This window comes from Mirounga angustirostris, unplaced genomic scaffold (genome assembly GCF_029215605.1).
Source record: "Mirounga angustirostris isolate CCGP_5_RB_7025 unplaced genomic scaffold, mMirAng1.0.hap1 SCAF_10, whole genome shotgun sequence".
NCBI lineage: Eukaryota > Metazoa > Chordata > Mammalia > Carnivora > Phocidae > Mirounga > Mirounga angustirostris.
The window spans coordinates 52812214-52832927 of NW_026991718.1; the positions used below are offsets into that span (position 1 = coordinate 52812214).

The 20714-nt window shown below is 42.6% G+C and overlaps 1 protein-coding gene and 1 long non-coding RNA gene across 3 annotated transcripts in view; one reads left to right on the forward strand and one right to left on the reverse strand.

Moving 5' to 3' along the window:
• The window catches only part of LOC135361755 (uncharacterized), a 42456-nt gene that overhangs the window by 10210 nt on the left and 11532 nt on the right, over positions 1 to 20714 (reverse strand). The gene's annotated exons all lie outside the window — the stretch shown is intronic.
• BMP10 (bone morphogenetic protein 10) lies at positions 9838 to 16525 on the forward strand. Its single transcript, XM_045884863.2, has 2 exons — positions 9838 to 10325; positions 15007 to 16525. The coding sequence occupies exons 1-2, from the start codon at positions 9992 to 9994 to the stop codon at positions 15945 to 15947; spliced, it is 1275 nt and encodes a 424-aa protein (XP_045740819.1). The 5' UTR covers positions 9838 to 9991; the 3' UTR covers positions 15948 to 16525.

A 20714-nucleotide genomic window follows, 5' to 3' on the forward strand; every position in this document is an offset into this window, starting at 1 on the left:
CCATGCAACAGAGAATGACCATTCTTGTGCCTGGAATAACAGCTTGGGTCTGCATATTTTGGAATCTTTTTTATCACAAATTTGGTCACTTGGCTTTATTACTCCAGTGTTTCATGTTAGCTAAGCTGATGACTACTGTGTGGTAAGAGTGTCAGAATCAGGTGACTGCAGAAATCTCCTTTAAAAAGTCCTACAATTTTCTGTTATTCGTCTAGCCAAACTCCATTTAGCTGCCTGGTTGGTTATTTAAAGAATTCTGTTGTTATCCTTCACTAGAATTCCTTTTAGATGCTGTTATCAATCCCAACTGCACAAAATCCCCAGAGGTAATTAACCAACAAGTCTGAAACACAAGGCCTTGACACAAAATCCAAATAATAATTTTGGATAGCATGCAAACAACCATATCAATGGCTTTGGTCTCCTGAACTTCCACACAAAGTAAATTGTACTAGAACATGCTTCATTGAAGGTACTTATCTAAAATTCACTTTGTCATTTTTCCCGTCATATATTCGCATTGCTTTGTAAAGATTGTTTAAACAGAATTGCTGTCTTATGACATCATATGATTAGATTGGAACTTGACTCTGTAACCTGACCTTTTTCCATTGAAGGGAAATAATGAAAAGACATTTTCTTGGGGGGTAACGGAGCCTTTTAAGGCAGAAGTGATCATCTCTTTTCCTTTAGAAACCAGAAGTTTGATTCCGTAAATAGATTTGCTATTCCAACATTACCTAAATCCAAAAATTATTCGTGGCCTCAAGTTTCTTTTTTTCTTTGTTGTGAGCATGACATTTCATGGAGACGGGTCACATGCAGACCGTGTGATTTCACAAGGAGATGCATGATGCCCAGCAACAGTGCTGTCACAATACACTTAGGCTATCACTCTGATACAGAAGACCCTCTCCAAGAAGCCCTTCTGGCATGCAACCTTCTGAACTTGTCAAGTGAAAGTATTTAGAAGAGTGGCTGCCCATTGATAAGGAGGTCTCAGTGATTTCTCTCTCCTTCCTTCTCTCTTCCTGCAGTGTGTCTGAGGCCAGCTAGGCTGACCTCTGGTGTTCCTTCCCCCTTTGAGAGGCAACGAGTCTCAGTTCTAGGATTTGCCTCTGTGGCTCGTGAAACTGGGGAGCAAGGGGTTACTTTTGTAACGTTCCTTATGCTCATGCATTCTCAGACTAGAACACTGATACTCACAAACTGATTTGGTGGAAATGCCTCTTTTTAAACAAAACCATGTTTGTCTGGTTTTTTTCTTCCAGGTATCCATCATCTTACACTAGTCACTTTCCAAGTTCAGTATCATGAGTGTGTTTGCCGTGACCTCACAGCTCTCTAGGGAAGGTCTTGGTGGTGATCTCAAAGAGGGAATGTGTGGGCAAAACGTAGGTACGTCAAATTCTACAGACAAGGGGACCATATTTTCTTAGTGGAAAAAGAAAGGGGAGTCATATTTTGCTTGTCCTGGGGAAACAGGACAGAACATTTGAAATTGGAACCGTCCTAGGAAATCTAAAAACCTTAACCTGTGCATTCAGCCTTCAGGGAAACCACATTAACAGCTAGTACAGAGAAGTCCAACACTCTACACCTGACTTACACATATAACCGCAGTCAAGGTTTTACATCATGCCCTAGCCACCTTCTCAGAGCCCAACCATATGGACCATCAACCTGTTTGGACAAGTTGGAGGGAGCAGTGAGTTTAAATCCAAGTTTCTCCAATCTCTATGACCTCAGGGGAATTCATGTAATCATATTGGACCTCAGTTTCATCTGTAAAACGGGGAAATAAATGCCACCATAGCAAAATGAGGCTCCGATCATGGGGGCAAATGGCTGACACGCAGTGGGACTTAGTGCATGACCTTGGGTTTATTCCTCTCCCCTGTTCCACATCACCATGTTTGGAAAGCCCAGGAGACATGCTTTTCATGGGTCCTCATGGAACTGGAGCCCAAACAACCAGAAATCTCCTAGTTTCCTTCCCTGAAATAATTAGACTTATTCATGTCTCTTTAGTTTTTCCTCTAAGCTGCTTTCCAGATCTGAGTGTCTTGTGAGGCGTGAATGGCAGCTTATCTTGCTGAGAGTGTGGAATAAACCCTTAGCAGCCTCTGGTGTTAAAGGGCTTGACTTATCTCAGTGTGATGGCAGAGCGCCCTGGCTGGGTTTACGTCTTTGTCTTCGCACTCTGGATGGTTGCTTAGCGCTGCGGTCAAACACCTCGAGTGATCCCAAGAGCACACTGATGGACGGTCTATGCCACTCATAGGATCTCCTAGGTCAGTGGGCATTTTCATTTTTAGCCCTTACTACTTAAGAAGCACATGCCAAAAAAGATTTTGTTAGCTTTGGAGAACTATGAAAACGTTACTTAAGATACAGATAACATAATCTTCTGTAACATGCAAAAGCTTGCCTCGCTCCATGAATAAATGTGTTTCTGAAAGGAGGAAAAAACTCAGTTTAAAATGTAACTGGGGAACTCACTATGCTAAGAAATTCTTGGTGAAGTTTTTTTTTTTTTTTTTTTTTTTTTAGCTGATAATCATAATAATATTTTGTCTCTTTGGAATTTGATGGATAATATCAATTTATATACTTTTTCTAAAGGTGGGGCTGTCTTTTCTTCTTTTTTGAGCAAAGGGGGATAAGAGAACCATTTATCTTCTTGTTATTTTCAAGAGTTGGAGCTCACTGATGAGGTCCTAGTTCTTAGGAAGAAAGGCACCCTTCTCCCAGAACTTCTTCCCAGGGCTCTAGAGTAGCAACACAAGGTTCAAAATTGTTCTTTCCTAGCAAGGCCTTAATCCATCTAGATTTTATTTTTGCATAAAGAGTGAAGGAGGCAATCAATATTTCCAATAAATGACCCCAGCACCATTTATCAAATCACTGATACTTTTCCCACTTACCTGCAAAATGCCAGCCATTATGTATCATTTTTTCATATTTGTGAGTCTTTTGCCAGACTCTTTTCTATTTTGATCTATTTCTATAACAACACAATACCATCTTGATTATTGCTGATTTTTAATGAGTTTTAATATTTGGTATGAAAAGTCTCTCATTGAGGGGTCCCTGGGTGGCTCAGTTGTTAAGCGTCTGCCTTCGGCTCAGGTCGTGATCCCAGGGTCCTGGGATCGAGCCCCGCATCGGGCTCCCTGCTCGGCGGGAAGCCTGCTTCTTCCTCTCCCACTCTCCCTGCTTGTGTTCCCTCTCTTGCTGTCTCTCTCTCTCTCTCTGTCAAATAAATAAAAATAAAATCTTAAAAAAAAGAAAGTCTCTCATAGAATTCTCTGAGAGTATGTTAGCTATTCTTAACCCTTTGCTCCTACATTTAAATTTTAGGACTATCTTTTCAAGCTCTATTAAAAGTCCTGTTAGGATTGTGACTGAAATTTTATCGATGCTCTGTAGTGATTTAGGGAATCTTGACATCTTTATTATGTTGTCTTCTTATTCATGAACTTGGAATGTTGCTACATTCATAGAAGCCTCCTATCCTGTCTCTCAATAACATTTTTTGCTCCTGGATATCATGATTCACATGGGTTGAATCATTCATTATAGAGTTGTGGGAGCCAACACAATATTTTAAACCAGTGCTTGCTTCCCAACTTAAACTATGCCTTTTGTCCAGAAAACGAGCTCATGCTCTGTTGCAGATGCCAGGAATGAATGGGGAGAGCAACAGAAGAGCGAGCCCTTAAGCCTCAACCGGAGTCCTTGAAGTCAACCAACACAAGTGTTGGCAAGAATGTGGAACAACGGGACTCCTCCTGTGAGAAACAGAACTGGGAAAATCATTTGGGAAAACACTTTGCCAATAAGATTATTTGTAGTAGCACTGTATTGAATGGGGAGAAAAGAAACTGTCTATCAACAGTGTAATGGACAAATAAAATCTTTATATATTTATAAAACCCATAACTATGCAGTAGTGGAAATCAATGAACCACAGCTACGTCCATCAACCTATGTGCATCAAAAACCATCCTGTTGAATGCAAAAATCAAGTCATACAAGAGAACTTACAGTGTGATTCAATTTATATATAAGCTAAAAGAGGCAAAACTAAACTTTGTATTTTTAGGGATTTGTTCATATGTAGTAAATCATAAAAATGTAACAGATTGATTAGCAGAATATTCAAGAAAATTCAGCTTAGCGATCACATCTGCTGAGGAGAAGGAGACGAATTGGGAAGGGTTTCACTGTAGGTTTTTTTTTTTTAGATCTTATCTTTTCATTAGAGAGAGAGACAGAGAGAGCACAAGCAGGGGGAGGGTTAGAGGGAGATGGAAAAGCAGACTCCCCACTGAGCAGGGATCCTGATGTGGGGCTCTGTCCCAGGACCCTGGGATCATGACCTGAGCCGAAGGCAGACGCTTAACTGACTGAGCCACCCAGGCGGCCCCTCACTGTAGGCTTTTCCACTTTTAAACTGGGTGGTGGATACACGGTTATTTCAGTTTTATTATATCTTCACATTTTTTATATACATTATATAAACACTTTGTGTATATGGTAATAAGATTTTAGAATGATAAATTAATTTTTTGTCAAGTTTTAGATGAATGGTATACTATGGTATAAAAACTGATCTAGGTACAAAGAGTGGGTCTCAAGAAAATGCATGCCTACTTTAATAATGGATATTTATTTTATATGGCATCTGTGCTTTTATGACATTAAGTAATCTAAGGAAGAGAATATTTGAATGTTTACTATGATTTATTCGTTCAGTGACTTATGTATCAACTACTACGTGCCAGGTAAAGCTCTAGGCACTTAATGATATATCGGTGAACAAAATTAGGATCCTTGGCATTGTGGAGCACATGGTCTTGCTAAGGGATAAGGAGTGGAGGGCAGAGAAAGACAGACAGAAAACCATGTGCAAGCTATATTAATAAATTATATCTTACGTTGGGAGGTGGTAAGAAATGCTAGAGTAGGTAAGTAGGTTTAAGATTGCTTGGCAAGCTACCATTTGGAATGGGGGTTCAGGGCAGGCTTCATTGAGGTGGTTACTTCTGAGCAAAGACTTGAAGGGGGCGAGAGTGACTATGTGGGGGTTGGGGGGAAGGTTGTTTCAGGCAGAGGAGCAGGTGAAGCAAAGGCCCTACAGCGAGAACATGCATGGAGTGTTTAAATAATACCAGGGAGGGCACTGGGGCTGGAGTGGAGTTAGCAAGAGGCAGTGACCCCAGAGAGGTAATGGAGGGCCATGAGGGCTTTTGTAAGACGTTGCCTTTTTCTCTGAGTGAGGAAAGGAGTGATGATATGATGTCATATCAGGATCTAGGTGCCATGTGGAGAATAAACTGCTAGGAGGTGAGGACAGAAGCAGTTAGTAGCCTCTTACTGCAATCCGGGCAAGACGTGTTGTGGCACAGACGATTAGTTTCCACGTACCGTTGAGCCCAGTGGTATTCTATGGAGAATAAACATTATTTGACCACTCCACGGGTTCTCTTTTTCAGACCCACATTTCAAGTAAGCAAATATATTAATATATTAACGGTTGTGAAGACTATGTGGCAACATGAAAAACCCTTAAGATGGAATGGTCAGTGACAGAAAGGAAAAGGCAAAGTTGCATCTGCAGAGTGTGGCTATTAAAAAAACAATCCATGACCTCCTAATTGGTCGAGCCCCTGCTTACTCGTAGACTTCATCTCTGTAACTCTCCCCATCACTTGACTTTAATAACCATCCTGACCTTCTCACTGATGCTTATGCCTCCCAAACATGCGGTCGCTTCAGAGTCTTTGCATAGGCTGTTCCTTCTGCCTACAATGCCCTTCTTTCCTGGGCCTGCATGGCTGGTGCCCTCACCTCAACGTGGGAGGGCTTCCCCAGCCTTGACAGTGAAATAGCAACCCCTTGCCTTTGGCATTTCTTATCCTCTTACTTGGGTTTGTTTTTTTCTGCTGTATTCATCATCACCCAACAGACACTTTATCTGTATATTTGTTTATTGTCTCTCTTCTCCCAGCTGGAAAGCAAAGTCTACACGGTCCCTGGTTTAGTCCATTTTCTTCAGGTTTTGTTTTTGCACAGTACCTAGCACATAGTAGGTGCGCACAAGAAATCCTGAAGGAAAGACAAAGGCCTGAATTTTTTTTATTGCTAGCCTAATTATTGATGAGAATGCTTCATTATTGGCGAATGAAGGGCCCATGCAGAAAGTTATAGAAGGAAAGAGGTAAGGGACTATTTAAATCACAGATTTTGGAGGAGCTGAGTTGAGGAGATGGCCCCTGTGTGGTGTTGTGTGAGAAACACTTGACAGACTGATAAGCCTCAGGTAAGTAGCAACCTAAATGTTGTGGGGTCAGAAGAGGCAAGGGAACACTTCCCCGACTAAAACTGCGGGCTCTGAAATCTGGACTAATGAGCAATGTCACTGTCGAGGCAGCTTCCAATTCGAGAGGAGGTGCTGGCGTGGATGATCTCAGAAGAGAAGGGCAGGAGCTCTCCGAGCCCTCTGAGGGCAGAGGCAGCCCAAACGGTTGCTTAGGTCTGGGTACGGTGGGCGAGATCTGGGCTGGAGAACGAGAGGGCAGCCGGAGAGCAGATTCTAGTAACAGGCAAGGGAATAGTAATCAGTGCAGGCTATCTATCCTCATGCTGAGTTAGCAAATGCTGACAGCATGGAGCTTGCAGAACTCTGGCTTAGGAATTTTAGGCGATACTTGCATTCATCGTGCAACAGTAATATGTAGGCTGAAATACCGAAATATTCCCAGATAAGCAGGTACATAGCTGCTGCCCAAGCCCCTCTGCCAGCATCCCACCCCAATCTCCCCAAGATCTAGAGATCCCTAAGTGAAACTTGAGGTCTCTGGGATTTTGCTCTGGCACTTCAGCTTGTAATCTGTTTTGATGGCTGGGACCTATTACATAGCTTACTAAATATTTTTATTATCCTACCTGGTTTGAGAAGGGATCCCTCAAAGTCCTGAAAATTCCTGAGCAAGTAGCAAGAGTGGTGTCATGCTTCTGAAGTGGGGTCCAAGGTGCAAGTGGTTCCAAAGCCCTAGGGTCACGTTGAAAGACCTCTTAAGTTCACTGACCTTTGGTCAGTCAGGAGAATTTGGTTGATTACATTTATTCAAGATCTGTTCAGTCCTAACGGGCACAGTAGAATTCACATGTGTGTTGTCCAATGGATCCAACCTTCCCTGGATCACAGATCGCTTTGAGAATCCAATGGAGTTAAGTCAGATCCTTTAGGTAAGTACAGCTATTAGAACTAGTCTTAAGAGTTGGCCCAAAACTTTGTAAAGCAGAAACTTGGGAGCATTTTGCAGTAGGATTGAAAAGCATGATATGTAGTTAATATTTCGCTTTCCACCCGTGGGGGTTCACTTAAAATATCTAGACGTGACTTTCATCTTTGGCTCAGCAAAATAGTCATCTTTCATCCACTCTAAATGAATTACAACACATTCCAAATGAGCGGAATCCAAAATAATGAGATCAAGTGCAGAGTAATAGAATAGATTGTGTCCAGAAAATCAAGATTGGAAAAAGAAATGTGAAAATATTTGGACCTTTCAAAGTCAGATGAGAGCCATCAGGAAAAACTTCTAGGCAAAGTCATGGGGATAAAAACTCTGCAGCTAAAATGCAAGGTATCTCAGGCCTAGAAGAGGGTGGAAGCTTATGCCCCTTTCCTCCATGCATGGAGCCCAATCTCCTTCCTCCACCCCAGCGCAGGTGTGGGGCTTAAGGACTTTGCATTTCAAGAAGTCATAGGCATTGAGATGTGGTTATAGATATTTTCCTATTTTATCTTTAAGTCAGCCAAAAATATAAACATTTATGATGCAGAAACTGGTCCATACATTCACCCCAACAGTTCCTCGAACACCGAGTCCAGGGGATCCGGTAGAAATCTCAGTTGCCTGTCTTTCCCCTTAGAACGCAAAGAGCTGGGACTTGGCAGGGTGGGATGTCCGTGCCTCTTCCTGACCCATGTAGCCCGTGCACCCGGGCTCTAAGTGCCGCCACTTACTCGGCTGTCCTGTGGCAGTTACACGCGCATGCCTGCCATTTAGAGTTTTGGAGTGTGCGTTGACATCTGTGTGTGTGTGAAGAGAAACGGGTGCTTGTTTTGATGCAGGACACGATACAGGGACCCTGCTGGTATGCTGTCAGGAGCCTCGTGGTCAAGCCCACCGTAGGATGGGTTGGACTCACTCACTTGTGGGCCTATTAGGGTATAATCTATTTTCAGTCTGCAATTGTCTTTTTAATGTAGGAGCAGAACCTTTCACCAAGACAGAGCCCTGAATCAAAATCAACAGCTACGAGACACACGGACAATTTTGAGCAGAGACTTTTCCTCAAAATACAAGTCTTTCTCTGGTAGTTCAAAAAATTGTTGTAAACTTACATTTTAGGGGAGGAAAGAATCAGAAGACGGCTCCATAGGGGGCTTACGGGAAAAGGGATAGTGGAGATACTGCAGCTAACCTAATTAAAATGTAACTCAGAAACTGAGAGAGTATTACCGTGTACCAAATACCGAGACACAGCCTTCTGGACACAGTGCAGGGCACCCGAATCGCACAGGGAGCGCACTGAACAAGTCAGGACACACCAGTCCCACTGCTTCCGGGGGTCGTCCACGGGCCCATCACGACCACGCCAAGCCGCCACTGCCACTAACTGGGGCTGGAGAGTGAGAAGAACTTCATTTGTCTTTCTTCAACCAGGCACACAATCAATTTCACCATTGTTTCTCAGACAAAGGCATTTGGCATTTTTCACCTGCCCAACAATGTGGTTTGCCGAACTTTTACTCAGAGCCACCTGATCCATGTGATGTAGCCATAAAGATGGAGTGGGCAGAGATTTTATCATCCTCATAATTCATCGCCTGGGTGAAGGACCTGAGCTCCACATCCAGCTGCAAATCATTGCCTCCTGACTGTGGACTCTCTGGGGAAGGGTTAGGCTGAGACTTAGCCTTTCAGCACCTCTGCCCTTGACCCAGTCTCGGGGAACACTTGTTTAAAAGTCTGATTGTTTTTTCCTTTTCGTAAGAGTCAGAATGCCTCGGTTCAAATCCTGACTCTATCACTTTGTGACTCTGTGACCTCTGGCTAGTTACCGACCCTTAGTGACCCATATGTGCGACGGGCATAATAACAGGGTTCTTATACGGAGCACATTTGGTGAGAGATGTAAAGCACTTAGCACAACGCCTGCTTATAGGAAAGCACCTAATAAATTTGAGTTGCTATTATAATTAAACACTCACCCTATTTTTCAAAAGCCACTTAGCCAGATCAAATCTGTATGAAAAAGGCCCTTGACCACGAAGTTTATACTTCCCTGTTTCTAAAAATGTAAGCTTCTAGAAATTTATAGAACTGCATTTATGTCTATTAACTTAACTTGGAGCTGTTGGATATTTGGTCTTTCTTCAGAACTGTTGATGTGAAGATGGAAGCCCCAGCACTTGAATTAATAATACGTGGTGCCATGATGTGTATTGCGCTGATTCTTAGTATCTATTCTATGCATGTGTGAAAGCGAACCACATAAAAGCAGAATTTAGGCATTCCTGCCGAAAGGAAGTGAATTGAAAGGAAGAGAAGCAGAGCTTCTGCAAGGAGAAAATTGTCCTATCTCTTAGCCAGTGTCAGAATGTGGAAATGTTTATAAAATGCTCATTAAAAGAAAAAAGGATCGCGAGATAGAAACAAAATCTGGTGCACAAGTTTACACTAGGGAGATAAGAAAGGCTAGGCCCCTATAGGGGATTTCGTTATCCAATTACTGCAACCTGACTTTTGGGGGGAGAGGAAGAGAGGTGGGGGGGAGGGGGAGAGAGGCGAAGAGTTTCCAAACTTGTCTCCAGTGACACGAGACATTAACGCTCCACAAGATAAAACTGCCACTTAGAGCCCAGGAGAGCTAAACCTTCCTGGGTTGGCCTGGGGGCTTGAGCAGAGTCATGGGTTCTCTGGCCCTGCAGCTGTGCGCTCTCTTCTGCCTGGTGGCTCACTCGGTTTCTGGCAGCCCCATCATGAGCCTGGAGCAGTCGCCTCTGGAAGAAGATATGCCCCTCTTCGACGATGTCTTCTCAGAGCAAGATGGTGTCGACTTTAATACATTGCTGCAGAGCATGAAAAATGAATTTCTCAAGACACTGAACCTATCTGACATCCCTTCGCAGGATTCGGCCAAGGTGGACCCACCCGAGTACATGTTGGAACTCTACAACAAATTCGCAACAGATCGGACCTCCATGCCATCGGCCAACATTATTAGGAGTTTCAAGAATGAAGGTAAGTTTACATTTTATTGATGAATTTGGCTTGGATTTTTTCAAGGAGTGAGAAGTTAATTTACAATGCATGGAAATAACATAGATAAGGGTGAATACATCTATGTAAGGGTGTATGTACACAGATACTCAAAAACAATGCACATTTTGGTCTATACCATTTTCATGGTCATTTCCCAAATGTTATTAAAAGGTACTTAAGAATATCTTTTAATTCAAAGTCATAAAGTGTCTACCATTTTGACATCATAATTTGGTCTTTAAAATTTCTTAATTTGAACTGCAAGTAATACAAGAAATTAATGTTGGGGTACCACTATACCTTTGTCTGTTATTTTCCAGATAGGTCTCAGTTTCCCTTTGTCTTTTAATTGACTAAAAAAATCTGTCAACTTCTACTTAGAATGAAAATAGACAAAACCCAAAAATCGTGACTTGTGCTTCACTCAAACTTTTAATGTGGTTCCATTTCCTGACCTTATTTAAGAAATATTCAGACAGGATGAAAACTTGTATAAAAGAACTGTTGTGTGTATGTGACGTGTACATCCTTAAATTACTGTTTATAATGTCCAGGACGTATGCATGGCCCAGTTAATGATCCAGCTTATTTCAGTGTCTTTATGTATAGCAATGTGCAAGCTTTAAATATCAGCAGGAAAATGATGTTAGCTCCCTCAGCTTTATTCAATGACTAAATGTAATGACCTAGCAAGTTAATCTTTTATTTAATATGGTGCTAGTAGGCCAAAATATATATTTTTTCCTAATATGCATGGTAAAAGATGTGGATCCAAAGAAATGAATTCTTTAATATTTACCATTGTCATTAACAGGGTACAAAAGAGGGTTTTGATTGATGTTGACCAGCTGTTCTTAAAAGCAGAAAGGTGGTAGCAAAGAAATAGCTTGGGATTTGGAATTTTGAGGCAGGATTGACTTAGTGGTTGTGGATAATTAGCTTAATTTCTCTGAACCTGTTTTCTCATCTGTAAATTGGGGATAATATACCTACGTGACACAACTGAGAGATTTCTAAGAGGTTATAAGTAAGAAAGCATTGCATTTACTATGAATTGCTGAACAAACATTAGTTATTACTAAGGAATTCCTTAAATTCTAGGCATTAGAGGAAATGTGGAGTGGGTACTGATCAGTCCTGAAGATACCATTTGCCTTTAAAATTTAGATAACTGCCAAATTTTTAGGTATTCAGTAACACATTGGAAATGTTACTCAGTAACATTTAGTAACATAATGGAAATGGCAAACTGAAATTACAGATTCCTTTTGGGGGTGAGTCTGAACTGAAAATAAATGGCCTCCTTCCAAGGGCACCCTTCCTAGCACTTCTGAGCACTGAGCCCTGGGTGCCTGGTTCAGAGCATAGGTGGGAAAATGTTCACATACCCAGGGAAAACAGGAGTTTTTTTAGTTCTCACTTCTCCCATGGAGGATTTGCATGATGCAGGTCAGGAAGTGCAGTTTACAGATGGTCTTTTTTTTTTTTAAGCTTTTATCCATTTATTTGACAGAGAGAGACACAGCGAGAGAGGGAACACACGCAGGGTGAGTGGGAGAGGGAGAAGCAGGCTTCCCACTGAGCAGGGAGCCCGATGCGGGGCTCGATCCCAGGACCCTGGGACCATGACCAGAGTCGAAGGCAGACGCTTAACAACTGAGCCACCCAGGCGCCTCCAGGGGGTCTTAATACCGGAGACCAGTGAAAGCGGGAGCGGATCTGTCTGTGGCCACCCAGCTGCCCACATCTCTGCTGCTCTGCGGGTGGAATGCGCAGCCCTGAGGACATGAATCCTGCACCGGGCTGACTCTAATGGTTGTTCCTGTCTCTCTTTTGACTCTTTGGGTCTGCACAGTGCAGCTGCCTTGGAGACAATAACCAAGCCCGCCCTGCCCCCCCAAACCAAAACCAAAAAAACCCCTCTTCCAAATCTAACTGATCAGGGGAAAACAAATGCACCTCTAAAGTAGAAAAACCATGACTTTAATTCCTACCACTTCTGACCTCACTCTGTCATCTTGGGGAAGTCAGTCCTCCGCATTGAAGCTTGATTTCTTCTGGTGTAAAACGAACACAATAGCAATAAATGGTCATTGTAGGAACTAAATGAAAGTGTTTGCAAAACACTGGCACATTTAAATATGCTCAATAACATCAGTTCCCTTGCCTAGAACACAACACCTCCATATAATACTTTGTATATTTGCACAGTGAACTTATTTTTTTTAACAACTTTATTGATGTATAATTGACATACAATAACCTGCATTATTTGAAGTGTATAATTTGACAGGTTTTGGCATATATAAACATCCACTGAAACCATTACCACTATCAAGATAGTGAACATATTCATCACCACTAAAAGTCTCCTTGTGCTTCTTTGTAATTAATCCCTTCCTCCCACTACCATGAGCTTTTATTTTGCACTTTTCTCATGGACAGAGCAACCAGTCTACTCCCCCACTTTTGGTTTTCTCATGCTCCCTGTCCTACGAGAGTCAAGTCTCTTTTTTCTTATAAGAGGGGTCAACTCCCAAGTTACTTGATGTATTAAGGACCTATGCCATGCCCATAAATCAATTTGATTTGATGTCCAGAACCATCAACTAGTTAATATTTTGGACACATTGCCTCTGTTTAAGGTATCGTGGTAGCTCGGGGGCATAGAAGGAGTTTAAGCTGGGCTTTCTGCCAGCATGATGACAATCTGGTTGGGAAGACCCATTCATAAAAAGAAAACTGAAATGGCAAAGCTCAAAGGAGAGATATAGAGAGTAAATATTGGAATCACTAAATTCTACACCTGAAACCAATATTACACTAGATGTTAACTAACTAGAATTTAAATAAAAACTTAAAAAAAAAAGAGTAAATATTCAAGTGACCCAGAAGGCAGTAAACTTCTAGATAGGGAGGTGAAGAAGGGAAAGTCCCACAATGAGGGATCACAGCTAGAGAGGTGGAGGGGAGGAGAGGAGGCTTTCTCAGAGTCAGAAGCACATCTCCAGAGGTGTGGTGTACAGCAAGGCAAAGGAGTGTTTTGGCAAATGGTGAAGATACCTGTCTACCCTAACTAGGCAGGTTTATGGTTTCTTGAACCTTTCTACAAATATCAATTGTTCAATTACAATGTTCCATGCACTGTAGGGGATGAATGGGAACTATGACTAGATCAAGAGGGTAAGAACTGGTTATAGCTAGTTTTAAGGGTCATGCTAGTGTTTCAATTCATCTCATTGGCCAGTATTTCCCACTGGCAGAGTATGAGATGATTTTAAGTGGTACCCTTCACAGAGAAACCTACGAATCATGTGAAATAATTAATGTGGATCAGAAAAAAAATCCACATGACAATCACCTCAATGCCCTCATTTCATGAATGTTGTTCCTTAGGACAGGCCTAAAAGAGATAGTAAGTATAAAAATAATCATATAAAGAAAAATATTAAAGAGTACAATCTGGAACAGGGACCCTACTAAAATAATGAATCGGGTATACAGTTGGGAAAACACTGCCAAAGATGACAAAGAACCCCTCAGTTGGTGGTCTTTAGCACTCTGGTGTCATGGAACCCTTTGATGGATGACAAAAGCCTTCAGGGATATTTTGTAGTCATGTATTACCAGGGGCAAGTATACAAGAGCTTTGGGCTCCTATAAAATTCTCAGATAGGAAGTCAACATGATAATATCTGGAGGTGTGCTTCTGAGACTAAAGGACCTGTAACAATTTATTTCATAAACATTCTGAGTGATTCTTATGTGCCAAACTCCATGCCAGCCGCTAAGGGTACAAGACTAAAGCAACCAATCTATCCCAAGGTTCGTTTTCTCCCATTCCTCCTTGTTGAAGACCACACACCCAAAATTCAACTGCTGTGACCCCCTTGGTTTATGGCTATTTTGTTGACCTTGTCAGACTTTGGTGTCTAGAGAAGGAGTCAGCAAACTCTTTGTGTAAAGGGCCAGACAGATGGTAAATATTTTAGGTTTTGTGGGCCATGTGCTGTCGCAGTTCTGACATTGTATTGCAACAGTAGCCATTGACAACACAGAAATAAATGGGCCACGCTGTGCTCCCCTGATCCTTTATTTCCAGAAATAGGAAGCAGGCCCAATATGGCCCACGGGCTATAGTTTACCAACCTCCGATCTACGTGGAGGTCTTTTAGGAAGACCAGTGCTCAGCCAACCATGTGGGGAATCTTCACCTATTATGAATGCAAATATGAATGCAAAGATGAGCCACGAAGTGCTCATCCCTGAAAAGCTTCCGAAAAAGAGCAACCTCCCCATGTTCCATTGATGGCTCTGTACTGGTTAGGAAAATTGGGGGCTTGCCTGCACAATCTCCAGGGTCCCTCCCAGCTCTGTAATTCTGTGGCCGATAAGCTATGCAAGCAAGGCTGAGAGAGTGTTCTCCCATTCATTAGGCAGCCACTTTCTGTCTTAATCTTGGCAGCTTAAGTCAGTTTAGCATTCTACCATTGACCTTTCAGTATTTTCTGTCGGAGAAATCTCACATTGTGTTTGTTTTCATTGATCCTCCCCCTCATTCCTCTGTATCAAGCTTCCCGCACAGATAGGCCCTCCTATTGCATAAATAAGCATCTGTTTTCCTCTGTGACATACTACAAATCTGATTTTTGTTTTTCAGATCTGTTTTCCCAGCCAGCCAGTTTTAACGGGCTCCGAAAATACCCTCTCCTCTTCAATGTGTCCATTCCTCACCATGAAGAGGTTATCATGGCCGAACTCAGGTTGTACACACTGGTGCAAAGAGATCGCATGATATATGATGGAGTAGACCGGAAAATTACCATTTTTGAGGTACTTGAGAGCAGAGGGGACATTGAGGGTGAAAGAAGCATGCTGGTCTTGGTGTCGGGGGAGATCTATGGAACCAACAGTGAGTGGGAGACTTTTGATGTCACCGATGCCATTAGACGTTGGCAAAAGTCAGGCTCATCCACCCACCAGCTGGAGGTCCACATCGAGAGCAGACACGACGGAGCCGAGGATGCTAGCAGGGGACAATTGGAAATAGACACCAGTGCCCGGAATAAGCATGTCCCCTTGCTTGTCGTGTTTTCTGATGACCAGAGCAGCGAGAAGGAGCGGAAGGAGGAACTGAATGAAATGATCGCCCATGAGCAACTACTGGAGTTTGACCACTTGGGCCTGGACGGTTATTCCAGTGGGCCGGGAGAAGAAGCTTTGCTGCAGATGAGGTCAAACATCATCTATGACTCCACTGCCCGCATCAGAAGGAACGCTAAAGGAAACTACTGTAAGAGGACCCCGCTCTACATTGACTTCAAGGAGATTGGCTGGGACTCTTGGATCATCGCCCCACCTGGATACGAAGCCTACGAATGCCGTGGGGTTTGCAACTACCCCCTGGCAGAGCATCTCACACCCACAAAGCATGCAATTATCCAGGCCTTGGTCCACCTCAAGAATTCCCAAAAGGCTTCCAAAGCCTGCTGTGTGCCCACCAAACTAGAGCCCATCTCCATCCTCTATTTAGACAAGGGCGTCGTCACCTACAAGTTCAAATATGAAGGCATGGCAGTCTCCGAATGCGGCTGTAGATAGAAGAGGAGTCCTGTGCTTATTTAATAACTGTAAATGTGTATATTTTGTGTTCCTATTTAATGAGATTATTTAATAAGAGTGTACAGATCATAGAGGCTTGCTGCCTTACGGAAATGGGCAGGTCAGTTTGTTGTACGAAATGCATATTTTGCTAATACAGTCTCATCCCTTCCAATCTGTTTTTCTTTGGACTTGCCATTTCCTGGCAATGCCATTTCCAATAGCAAGGGGCAAGCCCCCCTAATTGTCCTGTAGGTCAATTTGAAAACAGCAAGCCCCAAGCAGAAAGAGCGTGTCAGATGGTAGATATTTGTGTATGTATATGTGTACATAGACAAACTCATAAAGCTCTTTCGGTTCCATAGAGGTGGATTATACTCACACGTGTGCATGACTCAATCAAATGTGTATATATTAAAAACCAATGGTACGTTCTCAGTCAACTCTTCTCTGAGTAGGATTTATGTCAAGATAATTAGCACCAAGAATTTCACCCACCTAGGAAGCATTACATTTCCCAAATACTGTTGGATATGTAGGTGTAGCATTTATCAGTTGAGTTTGTGCCAATGCTCAGAGCAGCAGGACCAGGTAAAGGATGCTGCATGTTTGAGGGGAGGGGTTATTTAATACAGAAACCAGATGGTTTCCAGAGGCAGTGGCCTGAAGCTACCATAGCAAAGGATGAGCCCACGGAGCACCACTGCGCTCTAGAGGGCAGCACCTGGTCAAGAAAAGAAAACAGAGGGGCCTTCAGGACGTTCCTGAGGTAATAGGATCGCAAGGCCCGGTGTGTTGGCCTTCACCGCTGCAGAGGGTAGAGGAGGTGGGGAGGGCACTCGCAGGGGAGGAGGGGAAAGGATACAGATGCTATCCTAGGATGCGTGTGTAAAATTATAAACAGTTTTAACTGCAGAATTAAATCTTTTGGACAAAATAAAATTACCCGAGACCAAGAGGAGGAAAATCAGAAGGGATCTGTCTGTTGGACTCTTCTTAATATTTTGCTTCAATTCTTCATATTTTTCTCTCGCCTCTGCAGCTCTGCTTTTGCTTCTTTCCACCTCTCTCTTTCCCTCTTTCTCTCTTGCCCCAGTGCCTCGTATCCTTCTCTCACTCCTGTGTTCCCTGTCTTCACTGGCCTTCATTGCCCTTGCTGTGGGTTGGGAGGGGACACCTGAAAGCATTTGCTGTCACGGTGAGTGGAGTTAGTGCTCTAATGTCTAGATTTCCTCCCAATATTTAATTTGATTTTATTCTGGTAAGATTCTTTATGAAATGTTTTGTTCATGAAGAACACCTAAGTATAAGAGAAAAAAAAAAAAAAAACCAAACCAGGGTCTAAAAGGATACTTCTAAATAAATGAATTAATAAATAGACACACACGCAAATGACTCCAAAGCTAAGCCCCAATTTTGAAATCAAGTTTGCCCCATGGGAGGCTTCCCAGTCCTCCCATTCTGCAGCAGTCTTTCCAGTTTGGAACTGACCAGGACTAAGGGACTGGGAAGCATTCTTGATGAGGATGGTCTAATGGGTTTGCCGGCAGTTGGTTAGTTGGAAGGACATGGAGACTCTGGCTCTGATCTTAGCTCTGATCTTAGCAGCCCCCAGCACCACCATCGATGCAAGATCATGGGCTTTGTGCAGGAAGAACCAGAGCAGTGCAGTTCTCAAACTGTTTTTGACTCCTCCAGGCATCTGACACTGATGGTTCACACTTCTAGGAATGCAGTTTCCAGTACATTGTCCCCCATTCACCCCATTGAACGCTTCCTTATGAAGTCCTGCATTTTTTTTTTACCCTGGGAAACCATCAGCTTCCTTTTCGCAAACCTCTTGGGGTTATAAACTCATATTGCACTAGAAAATAGAGGTAAGGGAAGCTATTTTGAAGGACATTTTGCCCAATTTGGACATCTGCTCTGTACATCCACTGTCCACTGATGTCCAGAGGGCAGATCCTGGGAATTCACTGCCCCACAAAAGTGCAGTTTTGACCATCAGTGAATATACAGTGATTGACAATTTGAGATGGCCACACAACTCAGAATCATTCATTTACGAAAGAGCCTCCATATAAAATGGTGTGCATGAGTGCATGAGTGTGTGTGTGTGTGTGTGTGTGTGTAACAGCCTTTGGAGAGCCACACTTAGAGCCCTCAGTGAGGTGTGATGCATCCTTTATATCCATGGTACACACTGTGTACTCAGTTACTCTACGTACTGCTTCTCCTTTCTAAAGGACACTGTCTATAATAGACATAAAGTAAAACCTCAGCTGAGCAGGATAGTTCTGGTTAGATAAAAATCAAGCAAAATCTTCTTTCTGTGTAAAATATATATGACACTGATGTGCTGGTAAATGCTTTAGGGCCAGTCCTCTTGATGTGTAGATTTCAATGATGTAAATACTCTCACCAGAGCCTCTTTCAGGCTACCCATGTGATATCAAGCGGCTTGCAAGATTCCTGAAAACGGAGCAGGCTGCTCTCAGGAGACACGTGGGCAGGCCCTGGCACCCACTGTTATTAGCAGGCTGATGTTAGGACACTAGGATGTGCCAGACCCTGCTTTCTGCGTGCTCTCTGCCGACACGGCCAGGTTTTGGGGAAAACCTTGTGGCAAGCGTTTATAATCACTCTTCTGTTAAAGACGTGTGAACATCTAGGCTGTCAGTGGTTAGGCTGTGTATCCCAGATGTTTGTCCTTATACTACAGGCCAGACATAAACATGCATTTCTATGATTGATTTCCTCGCTAGGGAAAAAGAGTACCGAAAGCCACATATTGGTTCTCCAAATGTTGCTAGTTGCATTTTTTTCATCAAGAAATGCAAAGCCATAAACTATAAATAGGAGATCCCCCCCCACAATCAGGCGCCTTGCAGCATGTCTGCACCTCTCCTCCATCACTGCATTAACACGAAGCCATGAAGTTGTCAGATCCTTAGGAAGTAGGAGTCACTAAATGTCCTCTCTGGTCGTAGACCTTGGCTGCATGCCATACCAGTCTTTTTTACTCTTTTATGGAAGAATTATCATCACTGAAGTTGATACACCTAAATGACTCTCGAGAAGGAGTGTAGCAGAGGGACTTTGACAGCCAACAACCAAAATATTCATGTAAAAGTTTCTAGGCTTCTTAACTATTTATTGATGGATATATTTATTTTTGTAATATAGTGTAGAATATCAAATATTTTATTTTTAATGTCTGTGACTCCCTCTTGGATAGAACAGTGCTTTTCAAATAATGCCTTCCTCAGAGTATGGCTCCTTTACAATTTATGGCCTGTATTTTCATCTGCCTTTTTGCACCAAAATTTCCTGTTACTTTAAGAGGACTTGCAATAAGCTTGCCATCACTTTGTATATTTGTGTCTTGCAGGCATGCTGTGAGCCCCGAGGCGTATTTACTCATTTGTAAATAGTATAGTTTTAACTGGATACTGTAGTTTTAACTGAAGTGTAGGCGTTCCAGAAAACATTTAACCAATACGTTGTCATTTTTCCGTGAGAGGCGAATATTGTCAGGCTGTGAGGGGCTGGGATTGCGGGTCAGTGAGTGGAGGCAGAGTTTAATTGGGCTTTTCACTCCCCAAACCAGGTGCTTCCTCCTGATTGTATCCGTTGCCTTCACTGACCACCAATTCAGAGACCCACTTGGACAAATCCATTTGTAATTAGACCAATTACTCTATAAATATAAAAAAAAAAGTTGATTTAGGGATTCCCAAGGGAGTCAGCCTCAAAATGTGTAATTTCTTTCCCTGTGTGTAATTTTTGGCCCAAGAAATTAATGGTAAATACTTTTCCCAGAACTGTTAGTACGTGTTTTGGTTTTGTTTGGAATCTATATTCTTCAGGTAAAACAGATTTCCACAAAAAGGAATTTTACATATTACTTCGTACTGGACCCATCAACAGCCTATAAAGCCCAGAAGCTTTGTGGCAAAGCCATTTACAAGTTGTCCGTAGCACAGAAGGGATGTTGCCTTTTCTAAGGGTGGTGGACCTTTTCACAGAGTCACTGTGGGCCATACCTCACCCTTTGCAGTTCTGGTGAAAAAGGAATATGGCTGTAATTCTGTGCATTTTCTCACTTCCAACAAGGACATTTGACTTCACACAGTCGGTGGAAGAAAAGTACGTAATGTACACCAGCGGCATAAAAAAGGGTGTTTCTGGATGTGGAAATGTATCCTACGTCAACAGCCTCATCTAGGAATGACAGTTTGTTGTGCTGGGCATGCTTGTCTCACACACAAGCACTTGTTTTGTGTGTGTCCGGCTTGATCGCATGGGGGAGGTGACAGTTTGTTGTGCTGGGCATGCTTGTCTCACACACAAGCACTTGTTTTGTGTGTGTCCGGCTTGATCGCATGGGGGAGGTGTGCGCGCTCCTGCCCATCTGACAAACGGGAAACCCGCCAAAACCACAGTCACGCACAACCAGCTAAAAAGCACGCACATTTCTTTTCTTGTGTAAAACGTGTTCATCATTTATGTCCAAATTTCTGTAGTAATGACTAGACTAAACGAAGATGAAGATATTTTACACTGTGTTCATAAACCAAATGTGTACATTCAGAGTCATCGTGTTAAATAAAATGGAAACGCTATTTTGACCATAATTATTTGCAACTTATTTTTCCTTAAGATGAAATGTTTTTTGCACTCCCCCCTAATCCTACTCTCCCCCCCCCTTTTTTTTACGTTTTCATCTCACAGTAAATCCAGGTGGACTAAAACTTCTTCCTGTAT

Coding starts and splice junctions, on each gene's coding strand:
- BMP10 (XM_045884863.2), top strand. CDS start 9,992: ATGGGTTCTCTGGCCCTGCAGCTGTGCGCTCTCTTCTGCCTGGTGGCT. Junction 10,326..15,006: donor TAGGAGTTTCAAGAATGAAG/GTAAGTTTACAT, acceptor TTTGTTTTTCAG/ATCTGTTTTCCCAGCCAGCC.